Source organism: Cataglyphis hispanica, chromosome 15 (genome assembly GCF_021464435.1).
Source record: "Cataglyphis hispanica isolate Lineage 1 chromosome 15, ULB_Chis1_1.0, whole genome shotgun sequence".
Lineage (NCBI taxonomy): Eukaryota > Metazoa > Arthropoda > Insecta > Hymenoptera > Formicidae > Cataglyphis > Cataglyphis hispanica.
In genome coordinates, this window is record NC_065968.1 from 3,862,787 (window position 1) to 3,885,519 (window position 22,733).

General features: G+C 30.2%; 7 protein-coding genes across 11 annotated transcripts; 4 read left to right on the forward strand and 3 right to left on the reverse strand.

The window, feature by feature from the left end:
- The first annotated feature begins 213 nt into the window (after nucleotides 1-213).
- Nucleotides 214-1,564, forward strand: LOC126855010 (proteasome subunit alpha type-6-like). Its single transcript, XM_050602277.1, has 5 exons — nucleotides 214-378; nucleotides 539-633; nucleotides 802-883; nucleotides 948-1,377; nucleotides 1,455-1,564. Exons 1-5 carry the CDS (start codon nucleotides 303-305, stop codon nucleotides 1,510-1,512), a joined length of 741 nt encoding a protein of 246 aa, XP_050458234.1. The 5' UTR covers nucleotides 214-302; the 3' UTR covers nucleotides 1,513-1,564.
- A 101-nt stretch (nucleotides 1,565-1,665) lies between these two features.
- Nucleotides 1,666-3,193, reverse strand: LOC126855012 (probable small nuclear ribonucleoprotein Sm D2). The gene is made up of 3 exons (XM_050602282.1): nucleotides 2,986-3,193; nucleotides 2,467-2,722; nucleotides 1,666-1,848 (listed from the first exon to the last, which is right to left on the reverse strand). Coding segments are annotated over exons 1-3 (363 nt in total). The 5' UTR covers nucleotides 2,988-3,193; the 3' UTR covers nucleotides 1,666-1,743.
- A 473-nt stretch (nucleotides 3,194-3,666) lies between these two features.
- Nucleotides 3,667-6,509, forward strand: LOC126855009 (probable galactose-1-phosphate uridylyltransferase). Of its 2 annotated transcripts, XM_050602276.1 has the most exons (8): nucleotides 3,667-3,683; nucleotides 3,779-3,960; nucleotides 4,424-4,501; nucleotides 4,624-4,793; nucleotides 5,150-5,355; nucleotides 5,431-5,659; nucleotides 5,826-6,042; nucleotides 6,112-6,509. In XM_050602276.1, exons 2-8 carry the CDS (start codon nucleotides 3,948-3,950, stop codon nucleotides 6,357-6,359), a joined length of 1,161 nt encoding a protein of 386 aa, XP_050458233.1. In that variant the 5' UTR covers nucleotides 3,667-3,683; nucleotides 3,779-3,947; the 3' UTR covers nucleotides 6,360-6,509. The 2 variants fall into 2 exon arrangements, with proteins under 2 accessions (XP_050458233.1, XP_050458232.1); XM_050602275.1 differs by lacking the exon at nucleotides 3,667-3,683 and having other exon boundaries at nucleotides 3,725-3,960.
- On the reverse strand, nucleotides 6,510-8,445 carry LOC126855007 (adenylyltransferase and sulfurtransferase MOCS3). Of its 2 annotated transcripts, none has more exons than XM_050602271.1 (5): nucleotides 8,126-8,445; nucleotides 7,749-7,962; nucleotides 7,356-7,657; nucleotides 6,792-7,259; nucleotides 6,510-6,688 (listed from the first exon to the last, which is right to left on the reverse strand). In XM_050602271.1, the coding sequence occupies exons 1-5, from the start codon at nucleotides 8,313-8,315 to the stop codon at nucleotides 6,537-6,539; spliced, it is 1,326 nt and encodes a 441-aa protein (XP_050458228.1). In that variant the 5' UTR covers nucleotides 8,316-8,445; the 3' UTR covers nucleotides 6,510-6,536. The 2 variants fall into 2 exon arrangements, with proteins under 2 accessions (XP_050458228.1, XP_050458229.1); XM_050602272.1 differs by having other exon boundaries at nucleotides 6,521-6,688; nucleotides 7,356-7,426.
- A 14-nt stretch (nucleotides 8,446-8,459) lies between these two features.
- On the forward strand, nucleotides 8,460-14,484 carry LOC126855008 (uncharacterized). Of its 2 annotated transcripts, XM_050602273.1 has the most exons (6): nucleotides 8,460-8,784; nucleotides 9,818-9,849; nucleotides 9,961-10,077; nucleotides 10,295-10,481; nucleotides 10,769-11,125; nucleotides 11,459-14,484. In XM_050602273.1, exons 1-6 carry the CDS (start codon nucleotides 8,695-8,697, stop codon nucleotides 11,909-11,911), a joined length of 1,236 nt encoding a protein of 411 aa, XP_050458230.1. In that variant the 5' UTR covers nucleotides 8,460-8,694; the 3' UTR covers nucleotides 11,912-14,484. The 2 variants fall into 2 exon arrangements, with proteins under 2 accessions (XP_050458230.1, XP_050458231.1); XM_050602274.1 differs by lacking the exon at nucleotides 9,818-9,849 and having other exon boundaries at nucleotides 8,673-8,784.
- Nucleotides 14,485-15,079: 595 nt separating this feature from the next.
- Nucleotides 15,080-16,043, forward strand: LOC126855013 (U6 snRNA-associated Sm-like protein LSm7). 2 transcript variants are annotated; one of them, XM_050602283.1, is made up of 4 exons: nucleotides 15,084-15,237; nucleotides 15,331-15,342; nucleotides 15,411-15,588; nucleotides 15,714-16,043. In XM_050602283.1, the coding sequence occupies exons 1-4, from the start codon at nucleotides 15,232-15,234 to the stop codon at nucleotides 15,851-15,853; spliced, it is 336 nt and encodes a 111-aa protein (XP_050458240.1). In that variant the 5' UTR covers nucleotides 15,084-15,231; the 3' UTR covers nucleotides 15,854-16,043. The 2 variants fall into 2 exon arrangements, with proteins under 2 accessions (XP_050458241.1, XP_050458240.1); XM_050602284.1 differs by lacking the exon at nucleotides 15,331-15,342 and having other exon boundaries at nucleotides 15,080-15,237.
- Nucleotides 15,942-22,331, reverse strand: LOC126855006 (chitin deacetylase 1). Its single transcript, XM_050602269.1, has 10 exons — nucleotides 22,199-22,331; nucleotides 20,251-20,385; nucleotides 19,818-19,922; nucleotides 19,245-19,388; nucleotides 18,919-19,101; nucleotides 18,659-18,797; nucleotides 18,423-18,544; nucleotides 17,568-17,797; nucleotides 16,735-16,905; nucleotides 15,942-16,447 (listed from the first exon to the last, which is right to left on the reverse strand). Exons 1-10 carry the CDS (start codon nucleotides 22,245-22,247, stop codon nucleotides 16,169-16,171), a joined length of 1,557 nt encoding a protein of 518 aa, XP_050458226.1. The 5' UTR covers nucleotides 22,248-22,331; the 3' UTR covers nucleotides 15,942-16,168.
- Nucleotides 22,332-22,733: the final 402 nt, after the last annotated feature.

The window sequence follows — 22,733 nt, forward strand, 5'->3', positions numbered from 1 at the left end:
CCAATCAATTTCCTTATGTTTATTGTTATGCGCTTATGCAAAAGTGTGTGCTCCCCGCTTAACACTTTGTTAATTTAAAGCGATCTTTCATTTGTCATATGTACAAATTGGTCGGATGTACCGATTGGCTGTTGAATAGAGAATTTTCAGACAGATGGTTTCAAAAGTTTCCCATGATAATTGCCGATCTGAAATACAGAGATGCATTTAAAATGAACAGATTTGGCTCGCTTACATGATTTGACGTTTTCGTATCAAAGCGGTCGCGATCAGAATAATCATCGATTCCTATATCAGCGAACATGGCGCGCGGAAGCAGTGCTGGATTTGACAGGCACATAACGATCTTTTCGCCGGAAGGTCGGCTTTACCAAGTAGGTAAGAATCAGAGAAATACATTATATGTCACACTTTATTATATTTATCATCAACATCGTGTAGAGCGTCTGTTTGTTTCGCATTTTTGTGTACGCCGATGACTTGGCGTGATCTGCATTTTTGTATTCATAAACGTTCTTTTTTCCTTAAATTTTCGCAGAATACGCCTTCAAAGCCATTAATCAAGGTGGCCTGACATCCGTGGCTGTCAAAGGAGTTGACTCTGCCGTATTCGCGACACAGAAGAAAGTGCCTGTAAGATAACCTTCAAGAGACTCTGCTTAAAACTTCGTCAGAATCTCTTTGCAGCTGACACTTTCGATTGTCGGATATGCTTCAACTCGAAATTTCGTTAGCAACAATCACCTAAATTTAGGAATATACATTTACAATAATATTTATTGTGCCTCTTTCTTTGTGTAGGATAAGTTACTTGATGCCTCTAGCGTCACTCATGTATTCCAACTGACCGAGAATATCGGTTGTGTCATGACGGGTATGATAGGTGAGTTTTGATGGTTTATAGTTATATCTCAATTTTGTGTCATTCTTCGATTCTTGTTCTATAGCCGATAGCAAGTCTCAAGTACAACGTGCTCGATACGAAGCAGCTCATTTTAAATATAAATACGGCTATGAGGTACCTGTGGACGTCTTGTGTCAACGCGTCGCCGACATCAGTCAAGTGTATACACAGAATGCGGAGATGCGGCCTCTTGGATGTTCCATGATGCTCATAGCGTATGACAAGGAAAAGGGTCCATGCATCTACAAAGCTGATCCAGCAGGTTATTTCTGTGGTTACAGAGCTATCTCTGTAGGGTCGAAACAAACTGAAGCTAATTCTTATCTTGAGAAGAAACTGAAGAAGAAACAGAATTATGATTATGATGAGACTATACAACTAGCTATTACTTGTTTATCTACTGTTTTATCTGTAGATTTTAAGCCAACTGAAATTGAAGTGGGAATTGTATCAAAAGATAATCCCAAATTCCGGTAATTAATACATAATTTTGGTTTTTAAGTATTTTATATATTCTTTCTGTGTCATAATTAATAAACTGTTGTTACAGTGTGCTGACTGAGCAAGAGATTGATAAACATTTAACTGCAATTGCTGAAAAGGATTGATAATCTTGTATACAATTCGTAAGAAATAAAACAGTGTCCTGCTTATCGCATATTTTTTTCTACTTAATGTTTAATAAATTACGAATGAGATATATTAAGGATTTGTGCAAAGAAATGTCATATTGTGTCAAACGCATTAGTAAATAATCCGCCTTTACGTTTGTATCAAATTTTATTTTATTTATTACAATATTAATCTTAGTTTATAATGTTAAAATTGTCCTTAATGTATTACTTTCCTGCTGCAGTTGCCAATGGATTTCTTAGAACTAAGATGACAGAATCTCCACGTAGAAACATTTTTGGGATAAATCTGTCTTTGTTTACTGGTTTAGCCTGTTTATAGATATTTCCATTAATAACATTACTTTTCTATCATTCCATTAATATCATTACTCTAAGCAAACACTGCAAGTAATATTACATTGGTACTAGATACCAACATTATTATTTAGTGTAATACAAAATGTAAGGTCTCGCTAATGAACAGCTAATGTAAATACAAAAAATCACTACATTATATTTAATAACAAATAATTTTAATATTTTTATATAATATTGAAAAATTTTAATCTTTTATTAAAAAAATTAATGAGTTTAATTATATCTATGTGGCAGTCAATTTTTTGGTTTAAATATTTTATTTTTAATTTATTAAATAAAATCTTTCTAAATAGATCTATTTATAATATTCTTAAGTGTCAAAATTTCAATTACTTTCTCTTTAGAATTTAAAAATTCATTTATAGAATTAAATATCAAGCTAATGAAAAAAATTTCACTTAAAATATAATCATATAAAATAAATATACATAGGTATAATTGATAATTATCCAATATACTGTTAATTATTGAATAAATAAATTTCTATAAAAGTATTAAATTGCTCAATAACAAAATTAGTTTTGTCAAATTTTAGTTATCCACAAATGCATTTATCATCATTAGACATACCTTTTTTTTGCCTTTTCCTGTACGTGGGAGTTCCGTCCACATTTCCTTTACATTTTCCAAAACCATATTGCAATGTCTATCAAATGCCTTTACTCGTCCCAATAACTTCTTATTATTTCTGCAGTTTATCAATACTTGGGTATTGTTCTTGACGGATTGTGTTAAAACAGAGAGAGGTCCGGTGTTAAATTCCTCTTCTTCTCTCTTTGCCAATTCCTCTGGCGTCATTTCAGATTTTGGCTTGGTTAGAGAAGACCTGTTACAAAACAATTATATTGCTGAATCAATAATAATATTGAAAAGTGCCATTTGTCTAAATATGCTTAAATTATATATACAAATAAACACTAAATTCATAAAAATAAATAAGAAAAAAAGTAAATACACACTAAATTCATATTTATATATATACAAATGTGCACAGTGATTAAGGTTATATTCAATGCCATAAACCATAACGCCAAGAATGAATTAGAATTCAAATGGTATTGTAAAATAGATATAAAAAAAGACACTTACATTTTGTATAAATTATTATGCGAATTATACTTTCTTTTTCTTGGATTTCCGTTCACAAATTATTGTTGATCTCTGGCTGTTTGGTCAACTACCATCACTACTACGTTTTCTTGAAAATGGTGTACAGATGCATCTTATTTTCTTACAATACCGTCATCTACATTCATCATCAACTTTAGAAGTTCGTAGCCAAATCCATTTTTCGATACTGCTGATAAAATTGTTTGTTTAATAGAGCATCATCAAAATACAATATTTGATTTTTTTCTATTTACTTTATTATGAAATTTTAATATGAGCCTATAAATTGTAATTAATCCAAATGTGTTTATGGATCAATAACAACCGTCATGTTCGCTTCAATTGCAATTTGCAATATATAATATATAATGAATAAAATAAAAATGATAAATATAATTGAATTTGCTAATAAAAAAAATATATAATCACTGAATTATTTTATACATAAATTAAATACAAATATATATTCTGCATAATTATTAAATATTATATATTGGATTATATATGTTACAAGCGAAAGATATTATTTTATTATTTATTTATTCGATCAATATATCGATAAATTTAACTTTTAACAAATCATTACGATTTGGATTATCATATCACATTTTTTACACATGGAAATATACAATGTTATAATAATAAATATAATCACTTTCTCGCTCGAACATTATCTTGTATGTATCATATTTGTGTGTGTGCGCGCGCGCATACAAATACAAACTTACATAATTTGAATCAAATTTTATTTTTTTATCAATTGCAACGCAAGCGGCAAAACTGAAGGTTAGATCTCGTATACTCATTATCTGCATGAAGATGCGACTCAGCGAGCTCATATTACAAACGCGATGAAGGAACGGAGTGGACAAACGTTTATCAATCACTGAACTTGTGCGGTGCATTATTAAAATATAACCGTTTAAGATTTTCCTGCATAAATGTCGGTCAAAGGTAAACGCAATAATTATACTATAAATGTTTAATATTACTATTGCATTTACTTTTCAATGCACATTCAACTGCATGATATGAGATACATTATACAAAGGATAAATTTGATTCAAATTACTCTATGTACTTTGCTGTAAAGAAAGGCACAAATATATTTTATATTAATAAGCAACCAGTTTTAGATAACGCGAAATTGTAAACATAAACAAAACTTTATATTATTTCTTATATAATCTAAGATATATACAATATTATAAAATGCACAGAGAATGAATTATGTAATATGTAATCAGATCAAAATGATAAAAATATTCTATAATTTGTTATATAATTTCGCATTTTCAATACAAACTGATATATATAAATGTTACATTTCTTTTGCAAGTTTATTCTGTATGTGTGATAATGTTAGAAATAATATTCTGAAAAAAATATATTACCTAAATTTATAAATTTATAATAGGTGATGGGTCATTGGATAAATCCAAACATGGAACACAAAATATATGTCCAGAAGATACATCAGCATTTAATCCAACTGGTTAGATATATATATATATATATATATATATATATATATATATATATATATATTTATTTATTTATTTATAGCAACATTTTTAAATTTTTATAGGGATTTATTAAGGTTTAATCACTTTGCAGAACATCAGCATATACGATATAATCCATTAAGAGGAGAATGGGTACTTGTGTCTCCACATCGTATGAAGCGACCTTGGGGAGGACAGATAGAACCTAGTATAGATGAAGATCTTCCAGATTATGATCCAAAAAATCCACTTTGTCCAGGAAATATTAGAGCTAATGGAGAAGTCAGTTAATTGCTTTTGTTTTGTACAATGTACAAATAATGTATCTTTTTGCTGCTTTATATGATTTCTTAACTGAAATATCACGATTTTTTCTAAAATTCTAACTTTGATAGAAGAATATCCATATTTTAATATCATGCTATTATCTCTATTTTTATTTATGTCAATCTACTATTCATTCGAGAAATTTTTATGATATAAAATGAAAAGTATGATTTCAAATTTAACAATCTAATATAATAGTGAAAAGCTCATCAATTTCGTGATAAAATTCTTTGTCCTTTATAATTTGTGTTCAGTATAAATTAATAGTTTTCTTTCTGTTATTAGATAATTTAGGATGTTATTTTTTGTAGATAACTCCAATGTATCAAAACACATTTTCATTCGTGAATGATTTTCCGGCTTTACTGGAATCAGTACCAGATCCACCAAAAATGGAAGATGAATTGTTCCAAATGGGATCTGCCAAAGGTACCTGTAAAGTAATGTGCTTTCATCCAAAATCCAATGTAACAATAGCTTTGATGAAGATTCATGAGATCAAGGAAGTGGTCAAACGGTATGAATAATGCTCAATAGGTATGCACTAGAATATTCGTTACTTTAGAGAAATAAACATTGTAGAATATTACAGGTGGATCATTGAGATGCTCGAATTGGGCGAAAAATGGACTTGGGTTCAAGTGTTTGAAAATAGAGGCGCTCTGATGGGCTGCAGCAATGCACATCCTCATTGTCAAATATGGGCCAGTTCCTTTTTACCAAACGAAGCTAGAATAAAAGACAGATATCTCAGCGATTATTATGAGCGTAACAAGAAACCTCTTCTCATCGATTACATGCAAAAGGAAGTCCTAAAGAAGGTTAAAATTATTATAAATGATATATATATATATATATATATATATATATATATATATATATATATATATTTCACAATGACGTGAAAAATCTAATAGTAATAAATTAAATTGCATTCAGCATTATTTTATGTACTATTAATATTACCTGAATTATTATTATTTGCAGGATCGCATTGTAATCGAGAATCGTGATTGGATTGTTGTAGTACCGTTTTGGGCAGTTTGGCCATATGAAACTATGGTATTACCAAAAAAGCAAATTACTAGAATGCAAGATTTATCAGACAGTCAACAAGAATCTCTATCTGTTATCATGAAAAGATTATGTACTAAATATGATAATCTCTTCCAATGTTCTTTTCCATATTCAATGGGATGGCATGGTAAAAAATTATTATTACATATTATTTTCATTATTTATATGTTATTGATTTGTCGATTTGCAATTAAAGGAGCCCCAACGGGTCCATATCTTAATCATGATTATCCATATTGGACCTTTCATGGGATATATCTACCACCTCTATTACGATCTGCCACAATAAAGAAACACATAGTAGGCTATGAACTCTTAGCTCAAGCACAAAGAGATTTAACGCCGGAACAAGCAGCAGAAAAATTAAGGAACCTACCAGATTCTCACTATAAACGTCCAGAAACTAGTCTAACTCTTGAAGAAATAGAAACATACTCGAAATAAATATATAATAAATATATATATAATATATAAAATGTATATTACTGATAATGTATAAGTAAAAAATTGGGTACAAATATAATATAAATAATTGCATTATTTTGTTCAAGATATATTATTGAATAAAAAAATACATCTTTCATAGAAACATTATGTACTTTTGTCGTTCTTTTTACAAACTTAATATTTAGGAAGCTTTGGATCAATTTTATTGCTCCAAGCATGAATACCTCCAATTATGTCCCTTATTCGTAAAGTATCATTGGTAAATAATTTTTTCAGGTATTGCACAGCCTTTTGTGAATCATTACCGCGTCTACACAGAATATATACTGAAAGAGTAAACAAAGTTAATCAATCATATTAAAGATGATCTACCTCTCAAAAAAAAAAAAGAAAAAATAATACAATATTATAAATATTAATAGATCTTACTATGTACTGGACAGTGTTCTTCTTGAGCTTTTTCTACATTATTTCTTATTAGATTTAAGTTATGATCCTTGCTAAGTTGAGTAAAAGGAATGTTAATGGAATCTTGTAAATGACAAATTTCATATTCTTCAGGTGAACGTACATCGATCAGTATATGAGATTTTGAATCGACTTTTGCCATCTCGTTATATTCTTCAGCCGATATTCTCTCCTCTTTTTTTAATAAATTTAAATTAGGATCCTTGTCATTTGCTTTTGCACCACAAAATTCCTCATAATCTATTAATTCTTGTATAACTGGATGTTGTCCGCAAATTGCGCAATCCGCATTCTTTGGACGCAAGCGTACATTGCGGAATTTTGTTTCTGTACCATCAAATAACAAAAGCCGCCCAGAAATTATATCGGGCATGTTAAGTATTATTTTTAATGTTTCTAGCGCTTGCAATACACCAATTGCTCCTACAGCTGTTAATAATAAAAAAATATAGAAAAAAGAAGAAAAGATGAAATCAAAATCTAATTTGTGAAATGTATGAAAAATTGTTATTACAAGAGCTTCACCTGCACCAAGGACACCTCCATCTCCACAGTTTGTTACAGTTCCCGGTGGTGGTGGTTCAGGAAAGACGCATCTATAGCAAGGGCCATTATTGTAATTAAATACTGACAAGTGACCTTCAAACTTCAATGCTGATCCAGACACTAATGGTTTCCCACTCAATACGCAAGCATCATTCAATAAATAACGAGTTGCTACATTATCTGTACCATCTATCACAATGTCATAATTTTTTATGATATTCAAAGCATTTTTACTATTCAGCTGGATATAATATGGAGTGACTTTTACATAACTATTTAATCTGAGAAAATAAAGAAAATAAAAATAAATAAATAGAGATAAATCTCTTTTCAATTAATATAATCCAATTTTAACTCTTAATATCATCATACCGATTAATGCTTTCTGTTGCTGCAACTACTTTAGCAGTACCAACATCTGTTTCTGTGTACAATAATTGCCTATGAAGATTATTTATCTCGACATTATCATAGTCAACTATGCCAATATGACCAATGCCAGCACAAGCTAAATACAATGCAGCTGGACAACCGAGACCGCCAGCTCCTACAATGAGTACAGAGCCATCTTTTATCTTCTTCTGACCTGAAAATCATAATAAGAGATTACATATGTCATTTTTTTTCATAAATAATCTTTATATGTATATGAATTACAAGATTTTGTATTACAGCATAGTGTACAAAAGAATTTGAATTGAAATAAAACTTTTCTTTATGCATACTACAAGGAAAATCTTAGAGTATACCTTGCACTCCAATCTCTGTCAAAAATAATTGTCGACTGTATCTGCAAATTTCATCATTGTTCAAACCATACTCTTGTGTGATTTGTTTCTCACGTCGCAAACGTGCCAGTTTAACCTCTTTCGCATGCAACAATGCGCGCAATTCTGCGATTTCTGCTACTAGCTCGTCTTCAGATATATCTGTTGACATTTTGTCATACAATCGATACCGAAATCAAACACCTTTTCTTAGATTAATTCCAATAAAAATAAAAAAAATTTCATTGTCATCAAACGTAACAATTTTGGGAAAGTATTGGAGCACTAGCTCCACGCACACATACACGTACGTTTGTAACAAGGAATACGTCACGCGTCTGCGCCGGACTGACGGCAATTGCTTTGCCACGCGATGCGCATGGATGCAGAAGGCAGGGGCCAGGGGTTCCTGAGCACGCGGCAAGTGCCGTCGACTGCTAGACGTGCGTGCAGTGTCACACGCACGGGAGGAGGTAGTGCACGCGTAGCTGCTGCTGTAAACGCGTAACAACGTGCACACACGTGTACACGACCCGTTCCATAGTAGAATTATGGTGCAAACCGCTGCGAGAAGTCACGTATTCGATGCACCGCTCGTGACAGCCACGCTGACATTGACGCTGTTGTCGCTCGTCGATCAAGTAAGAACGGCGCACAAGAGCGCATCCGATAGCTCATCCATGTTGCTTCCTGTCCTCTAGAATAATAATGTAATTTCGCGCGAAGGGAAAAAGAGAAGGTAACACATGCGTTTTGCACCCTCGTTCCTACAACCCCTATTCGCTTTCGGCTCCTTGCGCTCTCGATCAATACAAGTCCGTGTGTCGCTGTGCTTGTCATTCATGCGTAAGTCTTTTCCATGCGTAAGTCTTTTCCATGCTCCTTTTAACTCATTAAAGGCCAACGCAATTTCCACTTCTTCTGTAAAACAAGATATATTCAAAGCCATATCTCATATTCAAATTGATAATAATTGATATATTTTGCAATGAAATTTTATTAATAAATTAATCGTCTTTCAAATTCCTATAATTTCCACGAATATACGGGGGATTTGTTTTTTCAAAAAAATAGTAAATCAAAGGAGTTTGCAAAGATAAATGCTTTATTCTATTTTTCTTCCATTCCCTGACTTCAATTAATTTTACGTAACAGTCAATCATCCAAAGATAGAACGCAATCTTTTTAAGTCAAAATCAATAGAGATTATTTAATGATAGAATATTTAATAACAGAGTATTTTAGAAATCTTTAAAAAATATAATACTGATTTATATATACATATATGATTAAAATGTTTCATATTGCATAACACTGACCTTTAATGGATTAACTGTCCATCGCGGGCAGTCGTCCATCGTTTCGCAATTCTCGTCGATCAAATATCACTGTCGCACTCGCCGTTTTTGTTTAAACGGCATTCTATTATTGTCATAAACTATTCTCATAATTATCTGAAATGAAAAATGCAGTTTATCATTAATAGAAATATTTTTATTCATTTTTTTTTATAATTTTCAATAAAAACGATTAACGATCTCCTTCCTTTCCCCAACTCAATAAATATTCATTATAAATAATATTACGTTTGTTGTCTATTATAAAAAAAAAATATTTTAACACGAGGGATATATAATTATACAACTATATTTTATTTTTTGTTTACCTTTTAAGGTATCTTCTAGGCTGTGCAATGGAGGGCATGTGTAAGTTCTTTATTTTACAACTAAATAGTAAAAATAATGAACTCCATGTAACGAGATGAGATATGCAAAACGAAACGATAGATAGAAAAATGCGAATTTGTTATTTTTCAGCTGCTCTCCTCCAAAAGAGTGCTGTACTCATGGCTGTTGTTATAGTGTCTTCACACCGGTACATCCTCACGTTTCAGAGATGTTCAATTTCTTGATTTGGACTTATTGGTATTTGTGGTTAGTATATCCATTGATTTCTTATCAAACATCGATGTAAAATGAAAAGAAAATAATTTTTTATCTTTTTTACTTGTCACTTATTTTGAAGATTAATCGATCAGCTTTGCAGCATAATTTTTTAACATGATTCCATTTTATGCATAATAGTCTTATGCATGACGTTCGTTATTATATGAATAAAATATAATAATAAAGTATTGTATTTTACTTACAGGGCAGCAGTGCTCGCAGCCTTAGCCATAGCCGCAATATGCGGTTTCTGGCTATGGAAACGTCGTCGCGCGGCGCTATTGGAAGATTCCGTATCCTCGGAAAGGACCTCCTCAGGACCGTGGTATCCACCTCCTCATTACAGCCGATGTAGTTCTTTCGTTCAAGCATTACCACCGCCATACAACGAGGTAACTGCAAAAAATGTCGATTTAGAATCACATCTTCTGTCTTTCACTCGTTTTCTCTATAAATTACATGAAACAATAACAAAATTTTCTTTCTATATATATATATATATATATATATATATATATATATATATATGTATATATATATATATATATATATAAATAAGTATATATATATATATATTTTTATGCTATTTTGCTTTGCTAAATAGATACTATATTAAATAATAATATAAATTATAATTATAATTATCATTATCTATTTCATTATACAATTTTGTGTCTAGGTGACCGCAAAACCAGACCTTTATCCATTGGTGATCGGTTACGATGACACCTCAGGCAAAGGAACTTCCGGTTTTGTGATGCGCTATTTCAGATCGCTGTCTCATGCGAGCACGTTGGATTCATTGAGTTCCAGTTTTATGTGTAATATGGTGAACGAAGCAAACACTATTATTCCACCGCCGTACTCCTGCAACAACAGCGTCGACGAATTATCAGCGGTGGAATGCGAGAGAAGAGAAACCGGAGACGTTGGCTCGATCGTCTCACTGACAAATCATAGAACAACTTCTGACATATCAAGCCTAGCTGCTCAATCGCCTTGTTCTCCGCCGAGGGCTACCAGTCCAACAATAGAGGTACGCTACTACACTGCAATAAATTAATTTATAAATTAATTTGAAGACTACCAAATATATACAAAATTATCACAATTCTCTTATCTAATCATGAAAATATTTTTGATAATAATATTGGATGGAGGTCTTATAATAAAAAAATATGTATAAAATATTTCTTATATTCTTGCAGAAAGGATATTCTAATGTTAATTGTCATTTTTTTTATAAAATAAGTATTTCAGAGACTTGTAAAAGATTAAATTCAAATAAAGTTTTCTCTTTCTTGTCTTCTTTGCTATGGGAATATCTTTATTCTCATAACGCATTATCCTTTGCATTATCGTCTTCCAGTTGCGAGAATTGTTGGACAAGATACAGCAACTTCCTCATTTATCTAACGGACATGCTACCGCCGTGCATTGCCAGCAAAATTGCCAGACCCCGATCTTATATGTAACCAACAGCGATGGTACTACGCAACAACGGCCTCTAAGTCCCAACGACGTCGGTTCGTATAAAGTAAGGAGAACCCGTGGCAAGCTGTATATGCCGTTGGGATTGCCGAGTTCGCGAAGCAAAACTAAGCGATGGTTGTCGCGCTCCGCGCCGACGACGCCCTCGGGAACGATACCAATGTCCTTCTTGCCGGGACAAAGTAGGAGGCCTTCGGAGACCGACAACAACAACCAACAGGCGGTGCCGCTGCTTTATGAGCAAGACGAGAACGAGAACAATAACGCGGATCAGTCTTCATCGGGCGTCCCTCTACTCACTGAACAAGAAGAGAATCAACAGGCAACATGACACGTGGTCTAAATTATTCGTGCCACTAACGATCGACATTGCCAGGATCTAACGCAAGAGTCGGTATGCACACATACACACATACATGATCTAAATATTTTTTAATATGGCTCCTATATTAAAACTTGTCATGTATACTTTATCATAGAGTTACACTCCAGATGTATATCTAGATATTCGCGCATGATGACTATCATTTAAAAAACTTGAATTATATTGTTGTTTTGTTAATTTAGTATCGTATAACTGAGATTATTTATTTTTTAATCTTGTGCGCCTAATTTTTGTATAATATATATTTTGAAATAAAATACTATTCAGACATAGTTGTAAATCATGATGCACAAATATCTGAACACAATATATATACATTTTGAATATATCCCGAATGTATCTAATTTATGTGATAAAGCATACATGACGCATATTATAAAATATGATAAGATACTAATATAGATCTCATCTATTCTAGAAATTATCTATTCTTTTTATTTTCAAACAATTATCCTTTTTAAACTATTTTCTAATTCTCTTTTTGTGCTGTACACGTTTGTCGCACGACTATGTAATCATATATAGAGTTAGAAAGCAAAAGACAAAATACACAATGATGTTTTTCTTCTGCGTGTCATAGAAAAGAATGGATATTGAAAAAAAAAAAATAGAGAAATAGCTCGGCATTTCTAAAATAGACGAGATCTATAGTATTGTCACTAATGTGCCGCCTACTTTTTCAAACCAAAATCCTCAAAAAATTTGCAGGTATTTTAGAGCCGTTTTGGCAAAATGAGTTAAGGCCTTATCCGCAAGCGCAGTTTTAGAATTCGAGATTCTGGAATTACGATCATTTATAATCTTAGATATAAAAATAGAATACAAACGAAAATGCTGTTTGCTCTTCTGAAGGATGTAAAAGAGACGAATCTTAAGACTCTCCTTTTAGCTTTGAAATCTCCAGCTTGATTTTCTTTCAATAAACATCTCGAATTCGTAATTGTATTACGAGCGATATCACATTTTCTACGCGAAACAACCCAAGCAGAACAGAAAATCACAATAATGTTAAAATGATATCATAAAGTTTACTAAAAGTCATTATGATGTTATTTTGAAATCATTTTCAAGTTATTTTGATGTCATTTTGATATTATTTAATGTATTGTGATTTTCTGTTCTGCTTAAAATGAATTGTTGTCCAATTATATCAGGACGGAAGGATGGAAGAGTTATTGTTTCTCCACGATTGTATTAGTTCATGACGCGTAAATTAGAAGCGAAACAATACAAGCTGATTTGCGTCAGAACAGTACAATGGCAGCCAAAAAAGAACGTTTCGCGCTTTACGAAACTATAAGTTAAACGAATAATAATTTTAATCGTTATCTGTAAGATGTCAAATTACGCATTCGATACATCGAAATTTATTCATGAATGGAATAGATTACGAAAGTTTTGACAACCGTCTGGTTAATATAAGAACACGAATTTTATTATCGTATACTTATAAGTTTTATCGATACAATAATACGTAAAAAATTATCCATCCAAATAAATCAGATCAGAAGAGAAAAAGTTCGGACAATATCGCGTAATAGCGTAGAAATACTGTAAGCGACGGTTGAACATATGGGACACACGAGCCAATGTACAATGCAAATTCCGTCAACAATTAACAAGCTCCGTTACAGAGACTAGACTAGTACATAAACATATAAATTTATAGTATATATATATATATATATATATATATATATATATATATATATATACACATATATATGATACAAATTTATGTACTTATTATATAATTTTAATTTAATTTATAAGCATTTTTAATTTTAAAGATTCATGCGAGAGATAATATCGGGATAACAAAATATCACATGCAAACCTTAGTAGCAGTAAGAAAAATACTGGACTGAAATATAATTTACGTGACAATTTGCAATTAATTAAATTTATATTTCATATCATATAGCCCAAGCAGAACAAAAAATAACAATATTATCAAAATGACTTCATAATGACTTTTGATAGTCATTTGATGTTATTTTAATATTATTATGATTTTCTGTCTGCTTGGGAGAGAGCTCTACGTACTATGCTATCGCGCACAATTACTATTTCCGGATATTCTGAATCCTTAATATGTCTTATGATTTGTTTTTCGCAACCTGATATCTGTACGTCAAAAAAAAAATGTTATTTACATGTGTGTACGCATGGATATAAATATATTTAATATATGTACAATATATAAATAAATATTGCCAAGATTTTAATTAATTGAAAAATTTGAGCTCTATTTATACTTTTGTAATGGCGATTTGTCGCTCAATTAATTGTTTGTTCATGTATTAATTTAATTACAACGCAAATTGTGAAAATAGCAATGTCACTTTCTTTTTGTCTCTGCTCGGTTTTTGTTAAGATATATCATTATACGCTTTGCTTTATTTTAAGAGAGAAACATGATAAGAATACCCGATATGTGCGCTCTGTAAACTATAATTATTCCCTAAAAGTAAGATTCTGTACACATACAAAATACTAATAATCGTATATAGAAGTTGTTGAAAAATATTCTTAATATAATATAATAATTTTAATTCTAAGATATATAAAAGCAGTCATATATATATACTTCAATCATATTACATACATTGTTCACGTACACATCATGCCATTGACATGTATTTTTTTATAAAGTCAGATAAATAAAATCAAGCTTTTACTTGATGTGTTCTTTTTTCTATTCATTTTACTATATATGTCTGTCAAATTTATATAGAACGATAACAAGATGTCAATAAGATGTCTTTCATAAAAAAATCTAAAAGACATTTTATTTTTATTTTTGTTTGTTTGTTATTATTTCTCATACTTTGTAAAAATAAAAATGTCTCATTTTATATTTACATTGGCTCTTATTATGTATTCCTTTCACTCTTTCCAAGAAATTTTTTCATAATTGAGTTTAAAAAAATAAACACATACATTGAGCATTACAACAAGATGAAAAAAGATTTAATCATTTACAAAATGAAATATATTTTGCAAAAATGCTCAATATTACAATGATTGTTCAATACAAATAGTGCGAAATTTAAATTTTTCTACGAAAATATGGAGAGCATTTTCGTAATCTCGATTCAAAATAATCGATTCTAAAAACGCGGGAGAAATCGATACTTGACTTGTTGATTCGATCAGACTGCAAACATAATTTTTAGAGTAATCTACACGTGAGGCTTTACTTGAAATTGTTTCTGTTGATTCATAAAAAAATCCATTTGCAATTAAATCTTTTTTTCGTAAGGATGTCTGTAAGTATATAAAACTATGTATATACATTTCTCATTTTTCCATAATCTAGGTTAAGGTTTACCCTCAAGTTAACCTCACCATTCTTCTTACAGGCACCAAAACAGGTAATGCATCACATGTATAGTAACTGAATTGATCACTGAAACTGAGCATATCATTTGCATTTTTATAGCAGCAGAATGTCGAACACAAAGAAAAGAAGAGAAAAGAGAGTATTCTTGATTTATCCAAATACCTTGAGAAAAACATAAGAGTAAAGTTTGCCGGAGGCAGAGAAGCTGAAGGTATACTCAAGGGTTACGATCCCTTACTCAATCTAGTACTCGACAACACAAAGGAGTATCTTAGAGGTACATCATTGATAATGTAACAAACTTATAAATGCGATATAGCTCTATAGATATATTCTCTATTTTATATTTACTCAGTATCTTAAATGTTATCTGAAATATAAACAATTCTCTTAATTATACAGATCCAGATGATCCATACAAATTAAATCAGGATACTCGCATGTTGGGATTGGTAGTATGTAGAGGAACATCTGTAGTGCTTATTTGTCCCGTAGATGGTATGGAGTCTATTCAGAATCCATTCATACAACAGGAAGGATAAACAGGACACATTTATCTATATACAACCTATATTATATGTTTTATCTTGAAGAGAAAGAAAATTATCTTAGTATCTTAAATCATTTCCATTTTTTTAATGATGAAGGAAATATAATTTATTTTGCATCATATTGAGAATCGAAGAAGCTTACATATATATCTAGGAAATAAATGCAATTTTCTTAAAAAAAGATAGTTTTATATCTATGCTTACAATAAATAATACAATTATATCTAAATAAGGTACTATGCGTGAACTTCTGATGATGTACAAGCAACATAGGAGAATAAGTCTTACATTGCTTCTACTGCATTTTCATTCGATTCCGAATTCATTTCTTAACCACGGATATTGCTGTGGACATTCAAAACATGTGTGTAAATACCTGTACGACTTGAGCACTGTGCTGAGTAATTTACAACTGTTTGGCAAGTCACAGACGACTTCAAATGATTCAAAATGCCGTTTTGTACATTGCCATGGTGCGAACTTTCCGATTTCATTCAGAGATGTTGGCCTGCGCATCCATTCCACAACTTGATGACTCGTGACAAAAAACACATCATTTAGCCGAAGTACATCATCTATGAATTTCTAATAATATGAGAAAATATTATTGGTTAATTAAATAGAAATAATAAGAACTTTGTCAAATTATACAATGATAGTTATATAATGATAGAAGGAAATTTGATAATTTTTACATAACAATTATAAAAATTTTGAATATACCAAATTATTTTTTAGATTGTAGATAGCTAATAAATATTTTTCTAGAATAAACAAATTAATTAAAAAAATAATATGATAATCAACATACAGATAAATATATATCATTGATTTACTTGTACAAAAATAATTTCTTTTAAAATTTTACTTACATTAAATGCATAAAAATATGTTGGATTTTGGAACCATGATGCATGAAAATGTAAACCAAAAGGCGCTCGATTGGTGAGATAATGCCTTTTAAAGTTTAACATAAGTATCTTATAAACTTCTTCGCCGGATAAATTGAAAGGGCATGAATCCACAGTAGTACAAGTATATTCCTAAATACAAACTCAGTCAATATTGTTTTTCAATAAGATGCATAAACAATTAAATATAATAAGTATTTTTATGATGAAATTATTCTGATTTTTTATCGTTAGGTCGCCATTAAAAAAAAAAAGATTAAAATTGATATATACTTGATAAATACTAAAATAAAATAAAAGATAATAAACTATAAAAAGTGTCAATTTTTAAACATCGAGTCTCTTCATATTTCAAAAATCTTATCTGCATATTTACTTGATTTGAGTTGGTTTATATACTTTTAATAATTCTATTCTAAATTCCTTCGAGTCTGATATATTAAAAATACAAAAGTTTTACTATATATATACTTATATCAATTTTAAAATATAAACAAGTGCTTTGATATCTATATATTTATATGTACATATATTTATATGTATTTATCGAAAAGCTTTTTCATTTAATGAAAATTGAAAAGTTTTTTTCTATTTTATTTATATATTTCGATAAATTGTCGATAAATCATGACTCTAAGAAAGATTCGTGCTTTTTATAAAAATATATAAATTTTGAAATTTCAATTTATAATCTTATATTAAAAGTTATACGGCTTCAGCTTTTCATCTTTACTCGATATTTATACTACAACAATTGAGAAACATTCTGTTGCGTGTATAGCATATTTACTTACATTTGCCAAAAGTTGATTTAGAGGTAGCTCCCAGATATTCGGATAGGAACGAGTTGGACAAAGTTGTCTCGCATGGACGCATGGATGTGGTAGTCTATAATCGAGTGTATACGGCCATAAAGGTAGATCAGAGAACGGTGCGACGATCGAGGAATCGTAAGCGAAGCCAAATTCGGACATCATCAGAAACTGACGATTCCATCCGACCTGCAGAAAAGGGGCCCTTATCCCTACCGACATTATTGTCCCATGAACACTCGTCATCTCGTCTCGTCTCTCGAGAAGAAACGATCAAAAGATACGCAGTATTTGTTTTAAATTAATGTATAACTGGATTGTAATTTAAGTTTATATATTTAAATATACAATAAATATAAATGCAATATTTATGTGTAAGACTTCTTTTAATAATTATCGTTGAGCGAGTTATTTTTCAGTTTAATCGTAAAATTACATCAAACTGATAACCCAAACAACACACAATATTTATGATAAATATTTATAAATATTTTTTACTATTTATTTTTGAAATACTAATATAAATATTTCATACATATTTTGTATTAGTATATTAGTATATTTATATTAGTATATGCATTAAAAGAAGAAATCTTAAAAATTTTAATCGATATATTGTTAAAGATAGATTAAAAATAGACTAATTATTAATTATGGTAAGTAACAAATAAATATTTATAGTAATATTTTGTAAATATTTCTCAATATTTTTATGACATTTATGATAAATCTTAAATCTAAAATCATAAAAATTTTTATAAATATTTAAATAATTATTATAAATATTTTGTATATATTTTATAAATATTGTATGTTATCTGGGAATGAAATTCTTACCTTTGATATCGCCGATACGAACTGCTGCATATTTCTTGATAATGTTCGCTACTCCGACCATCTCATCGAACCAGTCTTCGAGCGTCGCGTTCTTCGACCACCACTCCTCTGGTCCGCGATGCCTAAATAATGATCCTCGATTTGTTTTGCATATTAAATCAAATGGTTCTCTATGATTCATATCTCAATTGCTTTTCTTTTTCAATATCTCACTTCAATATCTTCAAAATACTCACGTAACGGAATGTGCCGCTATTTCGTGGCCGATGTTCCACAAATACTGCACATCTCTGTAATTCGTATATTGATGACTGATGTAAAAAGTACCTCTTATGGCACAGCCGTTAGGATTTTTCCTGTCATCCGTAAATATTTCTGTAAATAATTGTTTTTTATGTTATTATTCTTTTTTTTTTATATATTCTTATTTTTTTCTTCAAAAAAAGCTCCATATTATCACAAGAAAAAAAAATTATTATTATATAAAAACAATTACTTGAATAGAGTTCAAAGTTGTCAGCATTCACAGCGTCATTGAAAGTAATTGTTATCATTTGTGGAACAGCGAGTGTGGTGAGATTTCCTGGAATTCGAGTCCCATCCTTGGAACACCAACAGTTTGGTAGTCGGCATTTCTGCGTGTCGCATGCCGGTGCAGCATTTGTATCATGTTGCATATCTATATAATAAATATTGGTAAACATAGATTTATCGCGATAAAATTATGCACAATTTAAAAGATGAAGAATACTTTACGCACATATCTATAAAAATATGATCGATGATTTTGATATAAAATATATTTGCTCATCATTTACATACCGCACCATCCTTCGTCGGAACCGTCAGGACAATCGACACTCCCATCGCAGAAGTACAGAGCCGGAAGGCACGTGCCGTCTCCGCAAGCCAGATTTTTCTCGTCACACTCGCCATTCTTAAGCAAAGGCTTCGCTGGTTGGACATCTACGAGAAGCTTTTAAAATTTCACATCACCATTCGTTATAATAATACTTCTTTAAGCCACATATATGTATCTTTATAGAAGTTTTATGGATCTTTGTTCTCGAAAAGATTCAATTATACTAAATAGATAATAAAGAAGACAACAATTATTGTTTTGCTTAAAATCAAAAATTAAAGTTAAAACTTATCACTAATGATAATTGGAATCACCGATAAGAGATTTAACGGTTAAAGAAAGAAATGAGATTAACTCATCGTGGCGCTGTACATGATTTTTCGAGTGAAAGTAATAGTTACGTGTATAATATTCGATCGTTTTCTTACGTGAGAGTAGAAATCGACATAAAATTCGTCGGTGCTTCTATTCCGTTTATATATATATATATATATATATATATATATATATATATATATATATATATGTCATACCTGAAGTTATATCGCAATTATCGACATTTGCCTTAAAATCGCAAATTTGCCTGGAGACATCGAAAAGAAGTCCTTGCGAGCACTTGAATTCGAATACTTCATTATCTGAAATATGATGATTAAAAGCATATAATTTTCAATTAATATGTGTATCATGATCTTTAGATTTTACGTCAAACCAAACAATATGATAAAACTTCTAATTAAAATATTCACTTTTAAAAATTAATGTTCTTTGTAAGATATAATTAATCACATAATATTGTAAACATTTTATTATTAGTTGACACAAGTATATGTACTATTATTTATATTATTGTTATATATATATTTATATTATGTTTTACTGACAGGAAAGAACGATTAAAGTTCATGAATGATCAATCTTTAAATAAATTTCAATTTGTTTCCTTTTCATATAATTTATAATTACCTAAACAGAGAAAATATTTGGCACATTCTGTTGGCGACCAGACGTTATGGGACGGTGTGTTAGGATTTCGATAGAATTTGTTGTCGTCTATGCAAGGGGCTTCTCCAGATTTTCCTTTCTCCGCCGCGGTATTTGCTGAAAAAAACATCACGATGCGGAGATATCAGTTATCCGACCCACATTTTTTACGTTTTGATATTTAAATACCAATAACAATTTCTTTTTACAAATTAATAATAATAAAACAAAGCAAAATATGCGTTAAAACATCCGTGATATTTTCCTATATTTTGTGATTAATTTTATTAATTTTTCTTGTGCGTATCCTGTATGCACAGGATGTTTAGTAATTGATGATGCAACCAAAGAAGCTTTGATCTTTTATTGCAAAATTAATATGTGCAACAACAACTCTTTGATATAAGAATATCTTTTATTTATTTGTGATCTGTGGCTTTTTCATACATTCATAAAATTCTTTAATGTGTTTCTGTCAGACAAAATTTTAAGACGCGCTATCATTTCTTTTATATTATTCATGCTTCAGAATATTTTTTTATGTTAGTAGTATTTAAGTAATATTTTTTAAAATAAATCAATATCAATTTTTTAAATATTATTAATTAAGTATCAATTTTTTATTATTATTTAAAAAAAACTAAAATCCAAATTTTTTAATCTGGAGTAAAAAAAGTATAATAAAGAATTTGTGATTAAGAAAGATGTGATATATAAAAGAAAAAGAGAGAAAGACATTTTAAGATATATAATAAAAAATTATTTTAAAGTGAAGACGTTCTTTAATAAAATAAATATTAATTGGAACTATTTCGATCTCTCAAGGCTATAAAGTTATCTTCAAATGCGCGATACTTTCACGTTCCGGTTCGGAAACGGATATCTGTAGCGTGCGACGTATACATTCGAAGAGAAATCTCAGTGCGATTAGCGCCATCGTTTTCACCCGAATGCAAAAACGGAAGTGAAACCTCCGGCGCGCATCATGTCTCATTCATTCACACAAACCAAATCTTTCAGAATCAATTTTTATTTTTTTCACTATATCTATATATTTTATTTTATAAAATTGATAAAGGCGGAAGCCGATATAATTTTGTAAAAAGAAATCACAATTTTTGATGCTAAAAGTAGAGAAGAGGAAGATATAACTTTTTTTTTTAACACAAGGCAAATAATTAAATGAATGAATTTTTTACTTAGTTTTAAATTTAATATTTTTGTCCTTTGTTCCATTGATTATATTGAAATTTTATTAATTATATCCGTATTTTTCAACCACGATAAGTTTGTCTGATATAATATATATAATAGTAAATTATTATAAAAATTATTGTTGTGTCAGAAAACTTTTCATTATGAAATTTTTTCACCATACAAAAATTTACTTTATAATATTTATTTTGCTTGTCTTAACATGAAATGGTAGAAGAAAATTTAATTTAATTTACTTATATTGTAAATTACATTTATTTAATAATCTTATTTATTTAAAGACACTCTAAATAAAAATATCTCTTCTCATTTTTTTATTAGAAATAGAAATAGAATAGATAGAAATTTACTAATGCAAAAATGCAATAATTATGTACTAAATTTATAATATATTTTCTAATTATGTACTTTCAAACTATTGAGTCGTATGGAATAAAAAGAAGGCGATCCATCAATTATTAAATGATATAAGATGTATATGAGAAATTAATGAAAGAGGGCGGAGGGAAAATATATAAATTTTCATATTTATATCATTTATTTACAGACAGAATCGTAAAAAATGCTAAAAAAAGAAAGGAAAGGATCTTAACCGGATCTTAAATTCAATGCTTTCCGAGATCTAATCGCCCTTAAAAAATAAAGATTGATTTATTGTTAGAATAAAGGAAGATGACTCGGGCAGTCGCGAGTACTTTGCTAATTGCGAACTCACCGGAAACGGCAAGCAATGCGATAAGCACGAAACGGATTCTCGATCTCATGTCGATCCTTCGCGCGCGCGGATCTTTTACGCGGGTTCCACGCGCAACAGCTCGCACTTTCAAACTGACGGCCCCTTACGAAAGCACGCCTTATATGACGAGTACACTGCGCTTAATCGTACGGATCTCTACCAAGCCAACTATTTCACTCGTCTCCGGTGATTGCAATATCGGTATACTTCGAATACCGCTTCACGGTACACTCCTTGGCCAATTTAGGATCGATTTTTCCTTTTGACGAAGAAGGTCATCGTGCGGGTCATCGTTTCTTGCGATTTGCCATTCTTCGATATATCTTTATAATTACGAAATGTGTCTGCAATTATTATTTAAGTATGGCTTTGTTACATTTATTTGCACCATTAAAATTTTTTTTTAATAAGGAAATTTTTATTTTTATTTTTAGTCGCTAATTATACTTAAAAATTATATCGATATCTGAATTTTTTGTTTTTGATCAAAAAAAACATTTTTGCATTCATTGAA

Coding starts and splice junctions, on each gene's coding strand:
- LOC126855010 (XM_050602277.1), top strand. CDS start 303: ATGGCGCGCGGAAGCAGTGCTGGATTTGACAGGCACATAACGATCTTT. Junction 379..538: donor AGGTCGGCTTTACCAAGTAG/GTAAGAATCAGA, acceptor AAATTTTCGCAG/AATACGCCTTCAAAGCCATT. Junction 1,378..1,454: donor AAAGATAATCCCAAATTCCG/GTAATTAATACA, acceptor CTGTTGTTACAG/TGTGCTGACTGAGCAAGAGA.
- LOC126855012 (XM_050602282.1), bottom strand. Junction 1,849..2,466: donor CAGGAAAAGGCAAAAAAAAG/GTATGTCTAATG, acceptor ATCTATAAACAG/GCTAAACCAGTAAACAAAGA.
- LOC126855009 (XM_050602276.1), top strand. Junction 4,502..4,623: donor ATCAGCATTTAATCCAACTG/GTTAGATATATA, acceptor ATCACTTTGCAG/AACATCAGCATATACGATAT. Junction 4,794..5,149: donor ATATTAGAGCTAATGGAGAA/GTCAGTTAATTG, acceptor TATTTTTTGTAG/ATAACTCCAATGTATCAAAA.
- LOC126855007 (XM_050602271.1), bottom strand. CDS start 8,315: ATGTCAACAGATATATCTGAAGACGAGCTAGTAGCAGAAATCGCAGAA. Junction 7,963..8,125: donor GACAGAGATTGGAGTGCAAG/GTATACTCTAAG, acceptor TATGATTTTCAG/GTCAGAAGAAGATAAAAGAT. Junction 7,658..7,748: donor GCAACAGAAAGCATTAATCG/GTATGATGATAT, acceptor TTATTTTCTCAG/ATTAAATAGTTATGTAAAAG.
- LOC126855008 (XM_050602273.1), top strand. CDS start 8,695: ATGGTGCAAACCGCTGCGAGAAGTCACGTATTCGATGCACCGCTCGTG. Junction 9,850..9,960: donor CTGTGCAATGGAGGGCATGT/GTAAGTTCTTTA, acceptor GTTATTTTTCAG/CTGCTCTCCTCCAAAAGAGT. Junction 11,126..11,458: donor CTACCAGTCCAACAATAGAG/GTACGCTACTAC, acceptor ATCGTCTTCCAG/TTGCGAGAATTGTTGGACAA.
- LOC126855013 (XM_050602283.1), top strand. Junction 15,589..15,713: donor CACAAAGGAGTATCTTAGAG/GTACATCATTGA, acceptor TTAATTATACAG/ATCCAGATGATCCATACAAA.
- LOC126855006 (XM_050602269.1), bottom strand. CDS start 22,247: ATGAGATCGAGAATCCGTTTCGTGCTTATCGCATTGCTTGCCGTTTCC. Junction 18,798..18,918: donor CAACTTTGAACTCTATTCAA/GTAATTGTTTTT, acceptor AATTATTTACAG/AAATATTTACGGATGACAGG. Junction 16,906..17,567: donor TAAATCAACTTTTGGCAAAT/GTAAGTAAATAT, acceptor GTTTGTATTTAG/GAATATACTTGTACTACTGT.